Source organism: Octodon degus, unplaced genomic scaffold (genome assembly GCF_000260255.1).
Source record: "Octodon degus isolate 3935 unplaced genomic scaffold, OctDeg1.0 scaffold00169, whole genome shotgun sequence".
Lineage (NCBI taxonomy): Eukaryota > Metazoa > Chordata > Mammalia > Rodentia > Octodontidae > Octodon > Octodon degus.
In genome coordinates, this window is record NW_004524745.1 from 1,406,276 (window position 1) to 1,428,411 (window position 22,136).

Sequence of the window (22,136 nt, forward strand, 5' to 3'; positions counted from 1 at the left end):
TTGAACCGCGGTCCCTGATGCTTTTGCTAAACTTGTTCTAAGTAGGTGCTTTAGACCACTGAGCCATCTCTCCAGCCCTAGGAATATATTTTAGTGAAAATAGCATCTGCGCAGCATGCTTGAAACTGGCTTCAATCTGCAGCATCACATACACACAAGTCTAAAGTGTATTTTTCTTTTTTTTGCAGTACCAAAGATTGAACTCAGGACCCTGTACTTGCCAGGCAAGCGCTTATTGTACTGAGCTATCTCCCTGGCCCCTAAAATGTATAGTTAAAAAGCAGTATTAAATATGCAACCTTCTATTCAATCCCCGGTTCCACACACACAAAATAAATAAATAACCAACCAACCAACCAACCAACCTTCTGGCAGTTATAGAAGAGTAAGAACAATTTCAAACAGATCAAAAAGAACCAGTTCATGAATTATAGATTTATACTAGATTCAAATTAAAATTATACTGCACAAGTCAAACATGGTGGTGCATGTCTATAATCTGAGCATTTTGGAAGCTGCCAGAAGGATTGCCACAAGTTCAATGGTAGCCTGAACTACACAGCAAGACCTTATCTAAACAAACGAAGTTATACTCTCCATTAAGCCTAGCAAGAGGCTTTACTCATCAGGGCAATATAAGCCATAAGCAAGCATGTTGAAACAGACTCATAAGATTATACATCTGTTCACTGGGTTAAGTCATTTACTGCCACAAGGACTACCACAAGGTAAATTTCATTGTTTTTCATATAGTCTTTTAGAAGAATTGGTTTCCAAAAGCCGGATAGGCAGGACAGCTATACAATAGTCTACAGTGTTTTTTTTCTTTAAATTAAACTGCCTATGGGCTGGCCAACTAACTCAGTGGATTAAAGCACCTACAAGCAGGCACAGGGGCCAGGGGTTCCATCCCTGGGCCTGCTGCACTGGCCCCGCCCCCGCCCCCAGGGTGTGCTGAGAAGGCATTTAAGACTGGGTATGGTGGTATGCGCCTGTAATCCCAGCTCTTGGGAGGCTGTAAACTGGCGGATCACTATGAGTCTGATATAGCAGTGAGACCCTGAACACCCTGTAGGCCCTTCCCTAAAAAAAAAAAAAAAAAATTGAACTGCCTAAAAGACTGATTATCCAAATCTAGAATGTAGTTGAGGAACTGATTTTTGTGATGCTTCACAGGTAGTTAAAATATACAGATTAAGAAATCAATGCATAGTTAACAGGAGTCTATTGGAAAAACAACAAAAAACCCAACCACACAAAAAACTGAAACACTTTGGAGTTTAGTGGATAAATTCTAGAGAACTATTTGGTAGAAGCATTGACTGATTACATATGTAAATGATCCTTTTGCCTCAGCCTCAGCCTCCCAAGTAGGTGGGATTATATGTGTGTATTACCTTGCTAGGCCAAAATATTTTTTTTGTTTTAAGATTATAACCTTGCTATGAAATACAAATTGGCCTTCAACTAACTACATAGGTGACCTCAAACCTGTGATCCTCCTGCCTCAGCTTCTACAGCATGAGATTACAGGTGAATCACCAACATACTTAGGCAAAAATTCTTTTGAGTTTAGTGAAATTTAGGGTTCATTGAGTTCTATTTCAGTTGCCTTGTTCTTGGTTTTTTTGGATTATTGTATTTTTTTGGTTGAATCGTTTTTTAGGAGAGGTTTTTTTATTTTTTGTTTTTGGTGCCGAGGTCCGAACCCAGGGCTTCCAGCTTGCTAGGCAAACATTCTACCATTGAGCCAAATCCCTGGCCCCAAAATTTTATTTTATCTTTATTTATTTATCTATCTATCTGCAGTATGGGGGGATTAAACTCAGGACCTTGCACTTGCCAGGCAGTGCTTATGCCACTGAGCTATCTCCCCAGCCCCCGGGGTTCTATTTCAGTGCTGATGCTATCACAGGTTCTGAAAAACTTTTGACTGCAAATATATGATAATTGTTGAGACAAGAGTAACTGAAAATGTAAATATAGGTTTGTCTTCCTTTTTTGCCATAAGCTTGTGAAATTTTCTATTTTTCACAGTTCCAAATGAACTGGATAGGGCTGGGGAGATAGCTCAGCAGTCTAAAGTGCCTGCTTAGGCAAGCTCAGGCTAAGCACAAGGACCGCAGTTTGATTCCTGGCACCACATGCCATGCTAGCCCCACCCCTAGGGCAGGTTGAGCTGGCTAAAAACAAACAAAAATGAACTGGATACCTCAACAAAATCCCTAAGTAGAAGGTCTTCTTAATTTTACTTTTCAAAAAAATTTTTTCAAATTTTGGGACAGGCATGATATTGTATCCTGTAATTGCAGCTACTTGAGAGGCTGAGGCAGAGGGATCTCAAGTTCAAGGCCAGCCAAAGGACCTTGATGAGACCTTGTCCCAGAATCAATGAAAGGGTGGGGATGGGAGTGAAGGCTGGAGATATAGCTTGGTGGTACAGCACTCCAGGGTTCAATCCCCAGTATCACAAGAACAAAACAAGCTGAGCAGGGTGGCACACATTTATAACTCCAGCACTTAGAAGACTGAGGCAAGAGGAATGCTACAAGTTCAAGAGCAGCCTTGATGACATAATGAGTTCAAGGCCAACCTGTACTATATAGCAAGTACTCGGTCTCAAAAAACAAAGAGCAAATAATTAGGTCAAGATTAAAAAGCAAGCTACTTTTGTATACACAAGTCATATGGTAATACTGTGTATTTTTCTGGATTCTTTTAACACAAATACTCTATGGTAACATGGTATCTAAAAGGCAACATGATGGCTGAAAGCAGAGGCAAGTCTGTTAGTGGTCTATGACTCCAGTGTTGCCAGAAGTCACTCCATGTCATTAGAACAGGAGGCCCCTGCTTCCACTGTAAAGAGCAGCATAATTTTGGAAGGGGAAGAGATGTAGAACTCTTCTTAAATAGATGGTAGGTGATTTTTCCACTTATGGGAGAGATGAACTAGGGTCTAAAAGGATGAAAAATAACTTTTTACCACAAGATCTTCCAGAGAAGAGCCATCACTGATAACAAGATCATTAAATTGATCTTGGATTTGGTCCATAGTTTGTGGGAGATCTCGAGCTGGAATAAACCATTCATGTTCTTCTTCTTCTTCCAGCATTTCTTGGAAACAGCGTTCAATAAATTCTTCTTCCCACAACTCCTCTTCTATCTAGATTTACAATAAATAAAAAGACAATTTATAACATTCTTAGTAACACATCACTAGAAGTGGCTAAAAGTAATCCATTTAAAGCCACAATGTTGGGCCTGGGAGATAGCTCAGTAGAATAAGTGCTTGCCTGGCAAGCGCAAAGGCCTGAGTTCAATTCCCAGGTCCTTCCCCCCAAAATAAATAAATAAATAAATACCCAAAATGTTGGGGATACGGGTATAGCTGAATAGTACATCACATGCTTAGCATGAACCCTTTCTGGGTTTAATCTCCAGACTACAAAAATTTTTACAAATAAAAAATGTCCTAGCCAGGCATGGTGGTGCATGACTGCAATTTCAGCAGAGCCTAGCCTGAGATACACAGTGAGACCCTGTTCTCAAGAAACAAAACCTCATCCAAAAAACAACCCCAGCTTACTATAATGACCCAGGTCCCATGAAGATCTGATTAGTTTTTTTCTATACTTTGACTATTTATTTATGTGATACAAGGTCTTGCTACACAGTTCAGAATCACAGTGATTGTCCTATCTCAGGCTCCCTAGTGCTGGGATTACAGGTGTGTGCCACACACCTGATTCCACACACCACAGCATGTTCTATACCTTTAGTTTGTGTCATCAGAATTACTTTTTCCACTGAGGATGGCAGTGGAAAGAATTATAAGAGGAAGAATTAAGAAATAAAGGAGTTCTTTCCTTTGAGGAATATGTATCAGATTTACCTGTGATACCTTAAAACTGTAAAAATCCTCAAAGAAAATCTCTTGGGAGTATGGCAACAGCATGAATAATCAAAATGACCCCCTTCCAACTGATCCTACTATGCATGAGGCCCTGAGCTCCATCCCCAGCACTGAAACAAAACACATCAACTGATTCTTACTGAAATAAGATTGAACTTGTTTAGTCTAGAACAGTGATGGCAAATCATTTAGAGCTTTCAATGAATGATATAGTCTGCTGTGGCATAAATGCTATAGGTTCAACACAACTGCTCTAGAATGTTCATTACTGAGGCTGGGGATTTAGCTCAGTGGCAAAATGTTTGTACAGCAAGCTGGAAGCCCTGGTCCTTGGCACCAAATGCAAAAAATAAACCTCAACTAAAAAATAAAACAAAACAAAAAAAAAAAAAAAAAAAAGAAAACAAACTAGGTAACTGCACACACAACCTTAAAAAGCCAGGCCTGGTTGTACACGCCTATAATTCTAGAACTTGGGAAGCCTGAAGCAGGAGGACTGTTCCAAGGTCAAGACCAGCCTGGGCTTCAAAGTGAGCTCAAGGCCACCCTGAACTGTATAGTGAAACCCTGTCTCAAGAAGACAAAAAAGGGCCAGCAAGATAGCTCAGTGGACTAAGCACTAAGAGCAGGGACCCATCCCTGGCACCACATGCCTCCCTATTCCCTGCATTGCACTTAGCCAGCCACAGAAAGTGGCATGGTGGCACACGCCTGTAATCCCAGTGCTGAGGAAACTGAAACAGGAGGATCACTATGAGTCCAAGCTGTGTAGTGAGACCCTGTAACAAATACAGTAAATAAAAAAAAGTCCACCATTGGATATAGAGAAGTCAAGCTGCCTACTTGCTACCAAAACCACAATCAAGGCAGAAATGAGAAGGGAGATGGAAAAAGATGCCAAAAATACATAAATAAAAGACATTTATCAATGTATGACAGTTCTCTAATGAGTGTTATCAGATTTTTCAGGTTTATCAGACTGAGGATCTCAGATAAAAGCAGCACAATTCTGTATCCTAGTACCTGTGTCCACCTGCTCCCAATTCCACAATTCCCTCGACTTGCATTGTAATACAATGATCTGGTGTAATACAGTGGTTTCCAAACCAGATTGCTCACGGGAACTACTGAGGAGCTTATAAAAATTTCTCAGTTTCTGCCCTAGTGCTCTTGAATCAGAATCTCCAGAGTCCATGAAACAAGGTGATTTCCCTAGGTAATTTCAACAGCAGTTAAGCTTAGTAGTAATAAAAAAATCAAACAAAGTAGAAGTGGTAGCATATACAGCCACATACAGTATTTCATAAAAGGAACAGATAAATGCATTTCAGGGTAAGTATAGTTATACTAAGGACTGTAATGGGCTATTAAAAACATTTATATTCCAAACTAACTTGTCTGTTGAATTCCTCTTCATTTTCCATCCACATGTACTCTGCAAATGGATTGTCATCTTCATGAGAATGACCGTTAATAATCACATCTTCATTGATGATGCTTGGGCTAGTACTGCTGCGACTTGGATCTTTCATGGTTGGCGTTAGTTGGCGTTTTTAACCTTAATAGAACAACAGAGTTAATCCAGTTATTCTTTCAGTGCTTAGTGAGCATTTATAGGTCCACCTAATGATTTCTGGTAACAGTAAATGAAAGTAGCCAACTTCTTATATACAATCTCCAAAGTATCAAATTTATGTTATAGGGGCTGGTGAGATGGCTCAGTGGTCTAAAGCACCTAATTAGAACAAGCTTAGCAAAGCACAGGGACTGCGGTTCAATCCCCAGCACCACATGCCAGCCAGCCCCGCCCCCTGGTGGGCTGAGCTGGCCACATACACACACACAAAAATTTAAATTATGTTATATCTGATTTTTTCATTTTTCTTTGGTACGGTGGGCTGGACCAAGGAAGCACTGAGCCACATTCCCAGTAAACTCTCTTTTCTTGTTACGCTGCCCATACTTGACTTGAACTTGTGATGCTCTTGCCTCAGTCTCCCTGCTAGCATACCTGTTGGATATTCTTTATTTTACAAAACAAGTATGCTCATCATTTAGTCATCATGTGAAGTAATGAAAACCAAATTATTTTAAAAGCTATTTCATAAACCCAGAGACTGAAAGTACAAGCATTTTCTATTTTTAGTTTCTCTATGCTTGGATATTCCTGACAGACAGCAAGTTTCAGGGACCTAATCTCTATTTACCTGAGTAAAATAGTATCAAATACAGTAGGTCAGGTTTTGGTTGTCATTAAATAATCTACTCAACAGCTGATAACATGATGTATTGTAGACTCAAAGTTTCCTTTTTCTTTTTTTGTACTGTGAATCAAATGTTGTGTTTGCCAGGCAGGCTCTTATACCCCTGAGCTATATCCGTAGCCCTAAAACATTTTCTTTTGAGACTAAAATGAAAGCATTAAAGAAATAAAACTGAAAAATAAAATTAAAGGAAGCAGCTTTAGATTTATGAGTTACTCATACATAAATTCAAGCAACAGCATGACTTGTGCCAAGTCTGCCAAAACAATACACCTAATATGAAAGCATATTTCTTATTCCTTTTTTGTTGTTGCTTTGATTTTCCATGATAAGGTCTCACTATATATAGTTTAGGCTGCTGTTGAATCTACTACATAGTACAGAATAGCCTCAAACTTGGAGTAATCCTTTTGTCTCATATTCTCCGGGGTTACAGATGTAAGCCGTCATGTCCTGTGCAAGCTTTTTGTCAGTTAAAAAAACACAGTGAGAGGGCCAGAGAGATAGTCTGGTAGTCTAAGCACCTGCCTGGCAAGTGCAAGGACCCAGGTTCGAACCCATGCCACACTGAGTCACTGAAACTGGGCATAATGGTGCACACCTGTAATCGAAGCACTGGGGAGGCTGACACAGGAGGATCACTATGAGCTCAAGCTGTATAGTGAGACCCTGTACCAACATTTAAAAAAAAAAGGGCCGGGGAGATGGCTCAGTGAAATAAGCGCTTCCCTGGCAAGCACAAGTGTCTGAGTTCAATCCCTGGTTCCGCAAAAAAAAAAAAAAAAAAAAAAAAAAAAAAGTTATCAAGATAAGTTTTTGCGGGGCTGGTGAGATGGCTCAGTGGTCTAAAGCACCTACTTAGATACAAGCTTAGCAAAGCACAGGGACTGCGGTTCAATCCCCCAGCACCACATGCCAGCCAGCCCCGCCCCCTGGTGGGCTGAGCTGACCACACACACACACACACACACACACACACAAATAAAAAATTAAAAAAAAAAAAAGATAAGTTTTTGCGAGGCACAATGGTATATACCTATTATCCCACAGGGGTTAGCATGCTTTGTGGTGCCAGGGATTGAACCCTGATCCCTGGTTAGTCTGCTGAGCTATCTTGCCAGCCCTGATAACAAGTTCTGACTAAATAGTAATCAAGTCTTCTAAAGAAAACCACTCATTCTTACATACATGTACTTAGGAGCTACCAAATATGTATGTACCCCCCCTTTTTTTTGACATAAAATCTCTGTAGTGCAGGCTGTCCATGAATTTATGGCAAACCTCGTATCTCAGCCTCCTGAGCGCTGGAATTATAGGCATGTGTCACCATGCCTTTCTTACTCATCTTTAAATGAATAAACTTTTATTTATTTATTTTTTTTGGCAGAACAGGGGATTGAACTCAGGCCCTTGCGCTTGCCAGGAAAGCGCTTATTCTACTGAGCCATCTCCCCGGCCCCAATGAATAAACTTGTAATAAATCCCATCTGTCAGAAGACTACAATATGAAAAAAGTCACAGAACACACCACTTACATATTTAACTAAAGACAGAAAAAGTTTAGCAGAGTATAGGTTATATAATATTCAACTGGGATTGAAAAATATTAGCTGTGTATGAGTCATATGTATGCAAAATACTTCTAACTTATTTTAAAATGCTGGGGGTGGGCAAGCATGGTGGCAAATGTCTGTAATTCCAGCAACTCCTAAGAGCAGGAGAATCCAAGTTCAAGGATACCCTGGGCAATTTAGTGAGACCCTGTGTTGCAATAACCTTGTAACCATGAAAATCTGCCCCATAAAACTGGGCAACAACAGGACTCCCTCTTCTGTTTGATATTCACCAGCAGCAAACAAAATTCAATAGTAGCTGTCTCAAAGGGGAGGAATCCCTGTACTTGAAAAGGCCTAGGTCAGCTTTTCACCCTCTTAATTCCTCATCAAAAAACCCCCTATGGCTGGCAGGGTATGATGGGTGGTACATATAATCTCAGGACTCAGAAGAGGCTAAGGCAGGAGTATCACTTAAGGTTTTGAGGTCAACCTATGGTACAGTGAGTTTAAGACCAGCTTGAACTACATAGCAAGATCCTGTCTCAAAAAAAACAAAGGCTGGGAGTATAGTTTAGTAGAGTATGAGCCTTGTTTGTGCAAGGTCCTGGCTTTGATCCCCAGTGCTATAAAACAAAAACTAATAAACCAAACCCTAGTTTTCCAGTATAGATCCCAGTGAGTCAATAACTTGAAATTAGTTTTAGCCAAGCAGTATTTGGAATAAAATAAAATGAAGCGGAGAGTCTGGGCATGGTAGCACAGCCTATAATCCCAGTGATGTGGAGGCTGAAGAGAGGAGGATCACCACGAGTCCAAGCTGTGTAGTGAGACCCTGCAACAACCAAACACATTATTAAAGAAAAAAAAAAAAAAATCATCTGCTTCAATAAAGCTGCTAAGGTCACTGAGAGCTCAAGGTGTCTCTGTACATACTAATGTAATAAATTTTATTTATATATTTAAATGTTTCCTTTATTTTTTTTAAATGGTCAGCTCAGCCCACCCTGGGGGCGGGGCTGGCATGGCATGTGGTGCTGGGGATTGAACCGAGGTCCCTGCATGCTTGCCTAAGCTTGTCTAAGCAGATGCTTTAGAACACTGAGCTATCTCGCCAGCCCCTAGATTTTTTTTTTTTTTTTTTTTTAAATGATCTGCGGTAAGCTCTTCTTTGACCATACTCTACAGCATACATGTGGTTTTTTAGTTTTTGTTTTTGTCTTTTTGAGACAGGGTCTCACTATTCAGTTCAGGCTGGACTTGAACCTACTTTGTAACCCAGGCTGGTCTCAAACTTTCAACAATCCTGGCTGGGGAGATAGCTCAGTAGAATAAGTGCTTGCTTGGTAAGCACAGGGCCTGAGTTCAATCCCCAGTAAAACTAAGCTTTGAGGGCCTGCTCATGCAAATGCAGTCAGGTGCAGGATACCACAGTTCAAACTCTACCTCCACCCGCCTTACCAGACCTGCCCTTAAGGCAGGTTGAGCCAGCACAAAAAACCACATTCCTGCCTCAGCTTCTCCAGTGCTGGATTACAGGTGTGCACCACCATACCCAGCTCCTGTGTATTTGTGTCTTATGTGAAGTCTTAAAACTGAGAGGTAACTTAAAGTCAGACACCAAATAACCACCTAACTCTAAAACATTTAAAATGTTAAACATGACATGTGTAAAATGTTTAAAAGCAGCATGGGGCCGGGGAGATGGCTCAGTAGAATAAGCGCTTTCCTGGCAAGCTCAAGGGCCTGAGTTCAATCCCCAGTTCTGCCAAAAAAAAAAAAAAAAAAGAAGAAGAAGCTTAAAAGCAGCATGTTTTAAAATCATCCTGCTTTGACTTAAATTTCAGCTCCATTTTTCACTAGATGTGTAACCTGGAAAAAAAAATCACTTAAAATTTCATTTCAAGGAGGGAATGGTGGCACAAGTCTGTAATCCCAGCACAGGAAACCTGAGACAGGCTTACCAGCCTGGACTACAAAGTGAGTTCAAGGTCAGCCTGAATCACAAAGTGAGACCTGATCTGGAAATGAGTGGCTCTTGGTTTCAGTGAGGCTGGGTGGTATATACCTATAAATCTTTTTTTGGGGGGCGGGGGCAGAACCGGGGATTGAACTCAGGCCCTTGTGCTTGCCAGGGAAGCGCATATTCTACTGAGCCATCTCCCCAGCTCCTAAGGGTAAAGGCAGAACATTATAAATTCCAGCCCACTCTAGGGTACATAACAATTTAGCAAGACTGTGTCCAATATAAAAAAACTTTAAAAAGGGCTGGAAATACAGTTCACTTCACTATTGAAGGCTCTAGATTTAATCCCTAGTACCAAAAGCAACCACCAACCAACCATCCAAAAAAGGAAAAAATGAGGCCCTGAGTTCAATCCCTAGCAACTCAAAGAAAAGAGAAGGAAAACCACAAAGGAACGAGGCCGTGGGGTTCCAGCTCTATTCAAGAGGCTAAGGGGAAATGATCACAAATTCATTGTGAGACCCTATCTCAAAATTAAAAAGCAAAAAAGGGCTGGGGATGTAGTTCACAGTGAAGCGTTGGGTTTTAATCTTTAGTACCAAGGGTGTTGGCGGGACAGTTGGGGTAGAGGGAGACTCTCCTCAGGAAGAAGACATCTTATTTCTAGGCTTATGGGCATGCACAAAACATTGTCAAGAAGAATGAATAGTACACAGAGATAAAATCCAGAGGAAAAAAAGACAAGGCATACTAAGCAAAATACAGCACAATTTACAGAAAGCATAAGAACCACAGACTTAAAACACTGGAATTATATGGCATTCGTAAGAAACAAATATTTATATTATACTTGAAAACATCTTCAGAGAGCAGAAAAAGAGCCTGGGGATACACGTCAGGGGCACAGCACCTGTCTGACAAGTGGGAGGTTTGATTCCTGGTCCCTCCCAGCCTAAAGAGCAGCAAAAAGAGAAAAAGTGCGTAACAGATTAGAAAAGAGCTTAATAAAACTTAAAAACATGGGGCCAGGGAGATGGCTCGGTGGAATAAGCACTTCCCTGGCAAGCGTAAGGGCCTGAGTTCAATCCCCAGTTCTGCAAAACGCTTAGAAACACATGCAAATTATAACATGAATTTTTTTTTTTTTTTTTAAAGAGATGAAGTCTATGCTGCTTGGGGGGGCCTTGAATACCTAGGCTAATATGATCCTTCTGCTTTAGCCTTTTACAGAGCTCCGTGGGGCTCTACTTTGCCCAGCTAAAATGTAATGATTTAGAAGGAAGAGTTAATTGAAAACCTAGAAGATTAAAAAAACAGAAAAAGGAAAAGAAACTACGGCAGTGAGGTCACATAATGCAGTGGACGGAGAACATCCAAGTTCCAGGAAAAGAGAAAAAAATGGGGCAGGAGCAGGGGCAGAGGCAGGATTGGATGTGATGAAAGACATCAGTGTATATATGTAAGAAACCAGAAACTGGATGAGATACATGCCCTGTAACTGCTGTTACTGGAATGGCTGGGACAAGAGGATTGCAAACTAAAAACCAGCCTGGGCAACACAGTGACACACTGTCTCAAAAAATAAAAAGGGGTTAGGTTCACAAGCATAATATTCAGTTTAGCAGTTTTGATATCTTCTCAGATGAAGAAGTTCGGCAGGGGCTAAAAACCTATTCCAACTGGCCCACCTAGCACTAGCTGTATGTTTCTGGAGAGCTTATAGGAGGCCTTGATATAATTAAGGAGCTAGAAGCATCTCAAGAACTACAATTTGTCCCAAAGCTCCCAAATTAGAAGAAAGGCTCAAAGTGCTGACAAATAAAGCTTCTGTGATGCTCTTTATTTCGAAAGGAAACAAACAGGAAGCAAAATGTGGATTTAGCAAACGAAATCTGGAAATACTGAATAGTACCAGTGCTGAATTTGAAACATTTGATATATTGGAAGATGAAGAAGTTCGGCAAGGATTAAAAGTGTACTCCAACTGGCCAACATATCGATATCTCAGGTGTATGTGAAAGGGGAGCTCACTGGAGGACTGGATATTGCTAAGGAACTGAAAGAAAATGGTGAATTGCTGCCTATACTGAGACAAGAAAATTAAAAATGTTAAACATGGTGACCAACTGTTATAAGACAATTACAGGGAAGCAGTTCATGATTTCGGTCTCAGAAATGGACTAGGAGTCTACAGCTATGCTTTGTGCATTTCACAAGGTTGTGCTAAATGATGTTACATTTTTTTCCACCAAAAATAGAATGTAATAAACATTATTTTTTTTTTTTTTTTTTTTTTTTTTTTTTGGCGGACCCGGAGACTGAACTCAGACCTTTGCGCTTGTCAGGCAAGTGCTTATTCTACTGACCCACCTCCCTGGCCCCAACATCTTAATTCAGTTAAAAATAAAAAGAGGTCAGGGATGTTGCTCCACGGTGCAGTGCCTGCCTGCCAAGTCCAAGGTCCCGAGTTCAATTCCTGGTACCAAAATAAATAAAAGTGGGCAGGGTATACAGTGCAGTAGTAGAGAAGCCTGGGCTCAATCCTTAGTACTAAAACAATAACAACAACCTCCCTTCATCCAGACTGCTAACCTATAGAAAATAGTTGGAAAACATAAGTGAAATGGAGGGACTGAGGAGATAGCTCGGTGGTCTCAGTGCTTGCCTGGCAAGGAGCCAGGTTCAATTCCCCAGTACAGCATGCCTAGCCAGCCCTGTGCAGAGCCAGCCACTGAAACCGGGCATGGTGGCACAAGCCTGTAATCTCAGTGCTGGGGAGGCTGAGACAGGAGGATCACTATGAGTTCAAGCTGCTAGTGAGACCCTGTACCAAATAAATTAAATAAATAAATGATTTAAAAATTAAAAGAAATGGAAAATGTTCCATTCTTACATTTGGGAATAATCTGAGTTACAAGAATTAGGGGATCTCTAATGGAAAATAAAAGCAAATTGAACAGGCTTGATATGTGTGCATGCGTGCGTGCGTGCGGTAACAGGGATTGAACTCAGGACCTTATACTTGCCAGGCAAGCACTTATTCTACTGAGTTATCTCTCCAGCCCAAAACTAGTATTATTTTTAACAATTTTTAATTTTAATTTCTTTTGCTCTAAGTCAGCTTTGCTATCTCCTTGGTTATAATGTTAATTAGGGAAGTTGGTATGCATTCAGTTAATAAACACATACAGCTTCTGGAAGAACATAAAAGAAGGGCTGGGGAGATGCCTCAGTAGAATAAGCGCTTCCCTGCAAGCGCAAGGGTCTGAGTTCAATCCCTGGTTCCGCCAGAAAAAAAAAAAAGGAAGACTATAAAAGAAACTGAGAAGTCAAGTGGTGGTACAAGCCTATAATCCCAGCATTCTGGCAGGACTGCAAGTTCAAATCTGGCCTATGTAACTTAACCTTACCTCAAAACAGAAAGTTGGGGAGATAGCTCAGAGGTACAAGCACCTACCTGGTAAGTGCAAGGTCCCGAGTTCGATCCCTGGCCTTACACACTGCACTGCCCTCCCCAACCCCACTGGAAATGGCCATGATGATACACGCCTGTAACTTCAGCACTCAGAGATGGAGGCAGGAGGATCACTTTGAGTTTGAGACCAGCCTGGGGGCTACAAAAGTGAGCACAAGACCAGTGTGAACTGCATAGTGAGACCCTGACTCAAAAAACCAAAAAAAAAAAAAAAAAAAAGCCAGCCAGATAACTCAGCAGACTAAACAGCCTGCTTAAGCACAGCACAGCACTGGGGTCCCATGCCAGCCTCTACCTTGGGGCGCACTGAGATGCCAACTGAGTCTGGGCGTGGTGGCATGGGCCTGTAATCCCAGGCTGAAAACAGGAGGATCACTACAGAAGTACGATCTGTGTAGTGAGACCCTGTACTAAAAAAAAAAAAAAAAAAAAAAAAAAAAAAAAAAAAAAAGGCTTCAGTGATAAAAGTCTCTGGGTTTAATCTACAGTACCGCCATAAAACAAAAAAAACCTCAAACAAATGAGAAGCAAATAACACACCTGACAATGCATGTTAATAAAAAGATCAATATCCCAACTTAAAGCTGGGCAAAGGATATGAACAATTACCTAAAAGACATATAAATGACCAATTAAATGCATAAAAAATTAACAAGCTTAGCATTCAGGTAAATACAAATCAAAACTACAGTGATATGTCAGTTCATATTCACTGGGATGGTGAGGAGGGAAAAGATAATAAATGTTGGTGAGGATATGAAGAAACTCAAACCCTCACTTACTGATGGTGGGAAAGTAAAATGGCACAGTTGCTTTGGAAAACAGGCTGGTAGTTCAATGGCTTACACAAGGAATTACACATTGAACTACCAGATTAACAAGGGTGACTGGCAAAGGACAGTTCACCCTATTCCCATCATCACTACTGTTAACAGCATCCTAATTTACAGAGATTTAGTTGATAACCATTAGGTACAGGTAGCTTAAAATCAGCTCAACTGCACACATTAGATGCTGTCCTTCTGGGCTGGACACAGCTCAGTGGCACAGAGCCTGTCTGAAAAGTGTGAGGACCTGAGTTCGATTCCCTATAACCACGAAAAATAGAATGCAAGAGTCTGGAAAAGAGGTAGATGTTAAAAAAAAAAAAAAAAAAAGAAGAAGAAAAGAAATACAAAATAAGATGTGCTTCTTTTGTGCTACTGGTGATTGAATGCATGCATGGCCTTTACACTGGGTTATACCCTTAGCAGTTTTAAAAATTTGTTTCTATTGAGACACAATGTTGCTAGATCACTTTGTAGCCCAGGCTGGTCTTGATTTTGGGATTGAACTCAGGCCCTTGCGCTTGCCAGGGAAGCACTTATTCCACTGAGCCATCTCCCTGGCCCTGGTCTTGAATTTTTAATACTTCTAATTCAGTCTTCCAAACAGGTGGGATTACACATGTGCACCACCATACCTTGCTATTATTTCAAGGGCTCAATAGCTACATATGCTCTAAACAATGAGGAAATTAAGAAAAACAAATTTTATTAGAACTGAATGTTAGGCCATAACATATGCAAAGTATTAATACACCCGTGTTAACAGTCCTGATTGCAAAGGCAAGGTCTTAGACAACTAGATTCAAACTGGGTATAGTGGCACACTCCTGTAATCCCAGCACTTGGGAGGCTGAGGTAAGAGGACTGCCATAAATTCAAGGCCATCCTGGCCCTGCTTACTAAATTGTGATATTGGTTTAAGTGACACTGGGTCTAAGTTATCCAGGTTTATATCAAACTTGCCAATCTCCTGCCTCAGCCTTCCAAGTAGATGAGGTTAGGGGTATGAGCCACCATGGTAGGTGATCACCTTATTCAATCTCCTACATCTATTAATACCTATTGAATTGTTCTAACAATGGTCATTTTCTAAATGTTTACTAAAACTGGAACATCATTTTCTGGAATCATAGGCTTACCACTTATTCAAAAAGCCTGCTATAAAATTTAACTTGGTCTGAAAGGGGGTGGAAATTACCTACCTTAATTTGAGTTCCTTTTAACCATTACAGCGACTCTTCTCCCATTTGTCCTCCCCAAGAAACACAAACAAGCTATTTTTCGGGTTACCTATCTTTATTTTGTGACATTTATTTGTAAGAATTAATTTTGCTCAAATTCACAATATGAACATACTAGTTTGTCCAAAATATTCTGTTCTTCATAAACCAGAAACTTCTGAACCACAAAACAGTTAAAACTGGGAGTCTCATTAAAAATTATCAGAGACCTTCCTTTTCTAATCTGCAAACATAACCTACACCTGATGAAATTTCAGATTTAATGAAAATGCCAACACTGGATCAACTGTTCGAATAAAATTCGAAAAACGACACCACAGTACAAGACGTGCCAAACGCACAAAACGGGATTTTTGGTCTGAAATGAACAACCAAAAGAGGCAGAGAGGGTATCTTTTAGAATCCGCAAAATAACACTGCTGGCTAGCAACACGTTTCGAAAAATGTTAACTTTGCCACAACCCTTCATCCCCCTATGGTGGAGGGGAGGGCGAATAAATACACACTATTAAAAGACAAGACCATAACCAAAGAACGTGAACTGAATGGACTCTTAAAATTCAACTTGTTCAGTGCTCTCCTGGAAGAAAGGTTCCCAAGTGCCCCTAGATACAGGTCCTCCTTTCTGGAGGAGGGATACAATGAAACTATAGAATTAAGGAATATAGATGGCAAAGAAACGGGATATAGTAGATCAGCGAAGTACTGTACAGGCCCGTCGACCGTTGCAAGTGCTCCCTTAGGACAACGCCAGCCCGCTAAGTACTGTACAGGCCCGTCGACCGTTGCAAGTGCTCCCTTAGGACAACGCCGGCCCGCTATCCTCTCCACCCCTATCTCTCCCCCCATCCCAGCTTCAAGGAGAGCGCGCACGCGCAGCCAGCAGAGGCCGCGCGTGGCGACGCGCAGGCGTAAAGTCGGTAGAAACAATGAGCTTTGTTGCCGCGGTGGTAGGGTGGGGGGGCAGGGGAGAGGGTAGCCGCTGTTGGGGGGGGGACTCGGGGGCAAAACGGGAGGTTAAGGGACAGGAGAAAGTACTATCCAGGCAATCTTCGCGCGCCACCGAAGACCCGGATAGAGACCTAGTTACAAGGTCTAAATCATAAAGACAATGAGATTAAAAAAAAGGACGGCCATTTATCAGAGAAGAGTGAAGTCGGCCCAAGCTCATCTCTCAGATATGGCGGAAAAATAGGCATGAAACAATGGAGGCCATAAAAGGCCTAATGGCCAACCCGGAGGGCGTTTTAGGCCCCTAGGTACTGTCCATCGACCGCTGGGCACGCCGACCGAGGGGACAGCTCCGCCCGAGGGGACCTCTCACCCAGTGCACGACAGCGGGGAAGGCAGCCAACGAATCCTGTCGGCCTCCGCGGATCTCTACAGGCAGCGCGGCTCCCCCGCTCGACGTGCGCTTCGCCCGCCGCCTCCCTTCTCCAGTCCAAACAAACACCAGCCCGGAAGTGACTTCACTTCCTCCGCCGCCAGCCCCGCCCTCTCGTTCTGTGAGCGCTGCCTTCCTAGACCACTGGAAGGCGCAAGAGAGAACGCATCTCCAGAGGTCTCTGCTTGAAAAGCCACAGCTGTGCTCGCCCAACAGCCTTGGCTGCGCACACGTGCGACACACAGTGGGTTCTATCAGGAATGCCGTCTCGTTCTTTCTGGGGGACAGGACTTGGAGGCAGGCCACTGTCCCACCCCCGGAGCCGCCCACCCTTCGAGGATGGGATAATGCGAGCGAGCGAGCTAGGAACCAAGAAACATGAACTTTTACGTGACACTTAGAGGAAGATCTTCCTAACAGCGTGCTTATACATACACATTGAATGTGTCAGACTAAATGATAAGCACAGATGTCACGTCGCGATGCTCACAGAAACATAATAAAGACATTCACAGGCCATGCTTCTCGATCTGCAAGTGCCTGTAGTGACACTTTTACGGGCACACACACTTTGAAGTAGGGCTTTTATGTTGAGGAAAAAAAAGTTCAAGAATCCCATCTAGGGGTGGTATGATAGAGCAAAAAGTAACACAAGCGCCTGTCTAAAGTGTTACTTGTGCAAGGTCCTAAATTCGATTATGGTAATAAAAAAATGAATCCCTTCTATGACCCTTGGTGCTCTCCCCCTGTCCATTATCATCTGCCACTTCCTTGCTGTCACTGGCTCCAAGATAAATTTCTAGTGATAGGAAGACCGAAGTAGCTAAGAGTTGTATGTGGAAAAAAAAAAAAAAAAAAAAAAAAAGCAAGGTCTGTATGTATACACATTGAATTGAAAACAGACATACCAACTCCAATAATGAAATAAGGAAATGAATGTAAATAATTACCTCTGTGCATGAGTAAAGCAGAGATACGTGAACATTTCTTTATATTAAAATCTGAATGTTTGAAACACTAAATAAAATTGCCTCTACTCTCTTGGAAAATGAATCTTTAAAAATTGTAATATACACTAAAATTATTTAAAATTTCATACATGGGAAAGCCTGAATCCACAAACCATGCTTTCTCCTGAGTCATTTCATTCATTGAAGAATGCTTTGGGTCAGTCCAAAGCTACAAAAAACAAAAAGCACAAAAACCAGCAGGTGTTCTATTTGGACCCGATTCAGCCACTTTATTAACACTTAAAACTATTTTAAACTGGAAGCAAGTTTGGTTTTCTTGCTTGCTGAACATATGGCTTTCAGGTTGTACTAATTGAAAAGTGCTGGTGAAGAACCTGGGGAAAAAGTGATCAGGGAAAGAAGCGGTATGGGACTAGTGAGATGGCTCAGTCGTCTAAGCACCTGGTTCGGCAAGTGTGAGTAGACTACAGTGTCTCTGCAGGCCTATAATCCCAGCACTGGGGAGGCTGCAAACAGGAGGATCACTATAAGCCCAAGCTGCATGGTGAGACCCTATACTAAACACATAAAATTGGCGGCAGGGTGGGGGAGGTAAGAGGTATGAGCACAACAAAAATCAAGAGCAGTTCAGATAATCTGTACCCCCCTCCCAATCCGAGACAAGGTCTTGCTATAGTTTAGGCTGGCTTCAATTTGCTGCAATTCTGTCTCAGACTCCTAGGTGTTGGGGTTACAGGTGTGTACACCAGCTCACTTATGTTTACCATGACTATACTGGCTCCTTTATATAATGGTAATCTTGAAAACTACGTTCCAAGTCCTGGTTTCTTTATGTGAACCAAAGGCCTACTCTTTCACACAAAAAAGGGCCTTGAGTTCAATCCCTAGTGTGTGGGTGGGGGTGAGGTCCCAAATGGCAGTGAAGTCCCAAATAGCAGTATGTTCCCACTGTAAACACTTTGTCTTTTGTTAATATTAGAAATATCTAACAACAACAAAAAATCTTCTAGCTTACAGTCCACACAGTTTTTGTCAGGGTCTCACTACAGTTCAAACTGGCTTCAAACTATGTAACCCAGGCTGGCCTCAAAGCGGTAGTATTCCTACTGTGCTAGACTCCCAAGTGCTAGGATCACAGGAGTGCACCATGACCCATAACTAGTCAACACTTTCAATGCTTACTGTGCCACCACATGTGAAAGTACTTAAGACACACAGAGTACCTGGGAAGTGGCTCAAGTCTACAATCCAAACATTCTGGGAGGCTGAAGCAAGAGGATCCTAAATTGAAGCCTGATCTGAACTTAAAAACCTATTTTTATCCTTTTAGGTCTTCATTAAAATTTAAAGCTGACTTTAAAACAAAGATCAAACCTTCATATGATGAATATACAGGATGAACAGTTTTTTGGAGATTAAGGTATACATCGGGAATAAAGATTTTTGCATAAGTGATGATATATATGAGCACACAGGCATCCTGATAAAGGCAAAAATTCTTCTCAAGCCTGGGCTAAGTCCTTTCCTCTTGGTTTTGTGCAGTTTGCTGCTTAAAAGACAGGCTGCAGGGCTGGTGAGATGGTTCAGTGGTCTAAAGCACCTACTTGGAATAAGCTTAGCAAAGCACAGGGACCGCGGTTCAATCCCCCAGCACCACATGCCAGCCAGCCCCGTCCCCTGGTGGGCTGAGCTGGCCACACACACACATAAATAAAATAAAAAGACAGGCTGCAGTAGCAGCCAGGTAAATGAATTATCTGTGCCATCTCAAGTTTACAACACCAGTAAATGTTACCAGGCTGTCATGATGCCACAAAATTTCAAAGAAACCTTTATTTTTTAAATCTTATTCCACGTCCATTTCACTTCTTAAAAAAAATGTATTTTACTACAGGGTCTACAGGGCATTGCTATCCTATCCAACTCGTAGTGATTCTCCTGTTGTCAGTCTCCCAAGAGCTGCAATTACAAGTGCATGCCACCATACATGCTCTCAATCGCTGTCTCAGCCCATCCAGGAGATGAGTATGAGCATGGGGCCAGCACGGCACACGGGATCAAACCCTGGCTGCTGTGCTCTGCCTAAGGAGGGGCTTCAGTCTGCTAGGCTATCTGGCTGGCCCCATGTCACCTCTGAAATAGCTGATCACACATTTACAAAATATTCCTACCAAACAACATGACCTGGGAAAACACTATGTTGTCCCTCAAAGTTTTCCATCATTTTAAAAAATGCATTGCACTGAATCTTTAGCCAAATGTTGACTATTTTTCCAGTAGTTCCTTCCATTTTTTGCTTTGTCAGGGAAAAAAAAAAAAAAAGAGAGAGAGAGACAAGTGTGGTGGCACACACCTGTTGTAATTCCAGCATTTATTTAGAAGGCTGAGGCAGGAGGATCAAAATGAATTTGAGGCCAGCCTTGGTTAGAGCTCCAGACCGGCTTGCTACATTATCAATACCGACTCCACCACCACCACAACCACCACCACAACCCCTAAACAGAGGGAAGAAAAAGTACTTTTAGGGACAGTAACCATTCCAGGGTTTGTGTTACAACTATCAAGCAGTTATAGGTAAAACTGTGTCATCTCTATACTTCATATCACCTGAGAAGCGTTTAAAATGAGCTATCAAGAGCCATCTGAAGAACAGCCAAATAGCTCAGCGGATTAAAGCACCGACAAGCAGGCTCAAAGGCCAAGGTTTCAATCCCTGGGCCTGCCATGCCGGCTCAGCCCACGGAGCACACTGAGATGGCGATTGAGACTGGGTATAGTGGCGCCTGTCTGTAATCCCAGCTCTTGGGAGGCTGGAAAGAACAAGATCACTATGAGTCCGATCTAGTAATGAGACCCTGAACATCCTATAGACCCTTCCCTAAAAATACAAAAAATTAGATTTAAAAAAAGATCCATTCCAAATATAGCAAATCAGAATAGAAGAGCCCTACAATGTTTTCATCTCTAATTTTGCTATGCATTAACATTTAGGAACCACTAGTAAGAACTTCATATAAGTTTGTGCCCTAGAGCTGTTTAATAATGTTAGCCTTTGAGTGGCAGGGTCCTTTTATATTCAGTTGGCTTTTAAAAAGGCTCAGGGCTCTCGTCAAGGAATATCTACAACCCAAAACCACTTAAAGCCTAAGCTTTCAGCTACACTGAGCCATAATGGTATCCAACAAAGATGTGGCCAAAGAGCTGCTTCTGTTAAAGTGCAAATTATAAAAAGCTGACACAAACATGTTTGTAATCTCGGTATTCATTAGGTTTAGAAGAATTTAAGTTCACACACATTCTGGGAAATATAACAAGGACTGGTCTCAAAAAATGTGAAATGAACAATAAGAGCGCCCCTCCCCCATCTTCCTTCCCCTTTCACAGCCCTGCTATATCACGTTAAAATAAGGTATAGAGACATGAGGCATGGTGGGGCACAATTGTAATTCCAGCACTCAGAAGCTGAGGCAGGACTCTCACCAACCGGAGGCCAGGCTGAGGTGCGTAGTGAATCCAAGGCAAGCCTCAACGGTGTATCACCAAAAAAAAAAAAAAAGCAATTTCTTAAGGAATTCAGATAGAATCTTTAAAAGTCCTTGGATTTTTTTTTTTTTTTTTTTTTTTTTTGAGAACTGGGGATTGAACTCAGGCCCTTGCGCTTGCCAGAGAAGCATTATACCACTGAGCCCTTTCCCCGGCTACAAGTTCTTGGAATTTTACCATCCCAAACATCTAGTCAAGCATGGTAGCATACTGAGCCTAGCACTCTAAGAGGCTGAGGCAGAAGAATCCCATATTTGAGACCAGGCTAGGCAACAATGATGCAGCTCAACAAAGAAGAAAAAAATTTCCTAGAGATGTGATGAGATAACTCATCTTCCTGATGAAACTGATCTTAAAAGTTACTTTTTCTCCCTGAGATGGGCAGGAGTTGCCCAGGATGGCCTCCAACTGGGGCTCTTTAAACTTATTTCAGCCTTGAGTAACTGGAATTGCTGGTACATGTCATTGTACCCAGCAAAATAAAATTTTTAGGATACTCAAAGCAATACTACATAGCTACCCAAGTCCTGGCTGCCTCAGAAACACTATTATGCTCTGAATTTACTAGCAAAGAGTGAAGGAGGGAAAAAAGTATTTCCTTACATGTCTATAACAACAACTTGACTGAGGATGAAATAGTGGCAAGAAGAAAGTTCTTAAAACTTTACAGCAGGAGCCCGGGAGATGGCTCGGTAGAATAAGCACTTCCTTGGCAAGTGCAAGGGTCTGAGTTCAATCCCCGGTTCCGCAAACAAATAACCAACCAAAACTTTACAGCAGGTTTATTTTTATTTTTTATTTTGGCAGAACTCAGACCCTTGCGCCTGCCAGGGAAGCACTTATTCTACTGAGCCATCTCCCTGGACCCTACAGCAGGTTTAAATGGAAAATATTCCTATTGAAGTTTTACTATCATCTGGGAAACAGATGTTACACTAGAAGCTTATATATAAAAGTTTTTCACTGATAAGGATTCCACTGTATAATGTTTTCTGC

At 41.7% G+C, this 22,136-nt stretch overlaps 1 protein-coding gene and 1 pseudogene across 2 annotated transcripts in view; one reads left to right on the forward strand and one right to left on the reverse strand.

The window, feature by feature from the left end:
* Paip2 (poly(A) binding protein interacting protein 2) overlaps positions 1-16,701 on the reverse strand; it is a 19,283-nt gene extending 2,582 nt beyond the window's left edge. The window contains exons 1-4 of one of the 2 annotated variants that reach the window (XM_023703361.1): positions 16,567-16,701; positions 11,191-11,268; positions 5,311-5,474; positions 2,987-3,166 (exon numbers count right to left, since the gene is read on the reverse strand). In XM_023703361.1, the coding sequence (XP_023559129.1) occupies positions 2,987-3,166; positions 5,311-5,448 (318 nt within the window). In that variant the 5' untranslated portion in view covers positions 5,449-5,474; positions 11,191-11,268; positions 16,567-16,701. The remainder of the gene's footprint in view (positions 1-2,986; positions 3,167-5,310; positions 5,475-11,190; positions 11,269-16,566) is intronic. The other variant, XM_004643245.2, reaches the window with a different exon arrangement.
* Positions 8,137-11,803, forward strand: LOC111813168 (annotated as a pseudogene).
* Positions 16,702-22,136: the final 5,435 nt, after the last annotated feature.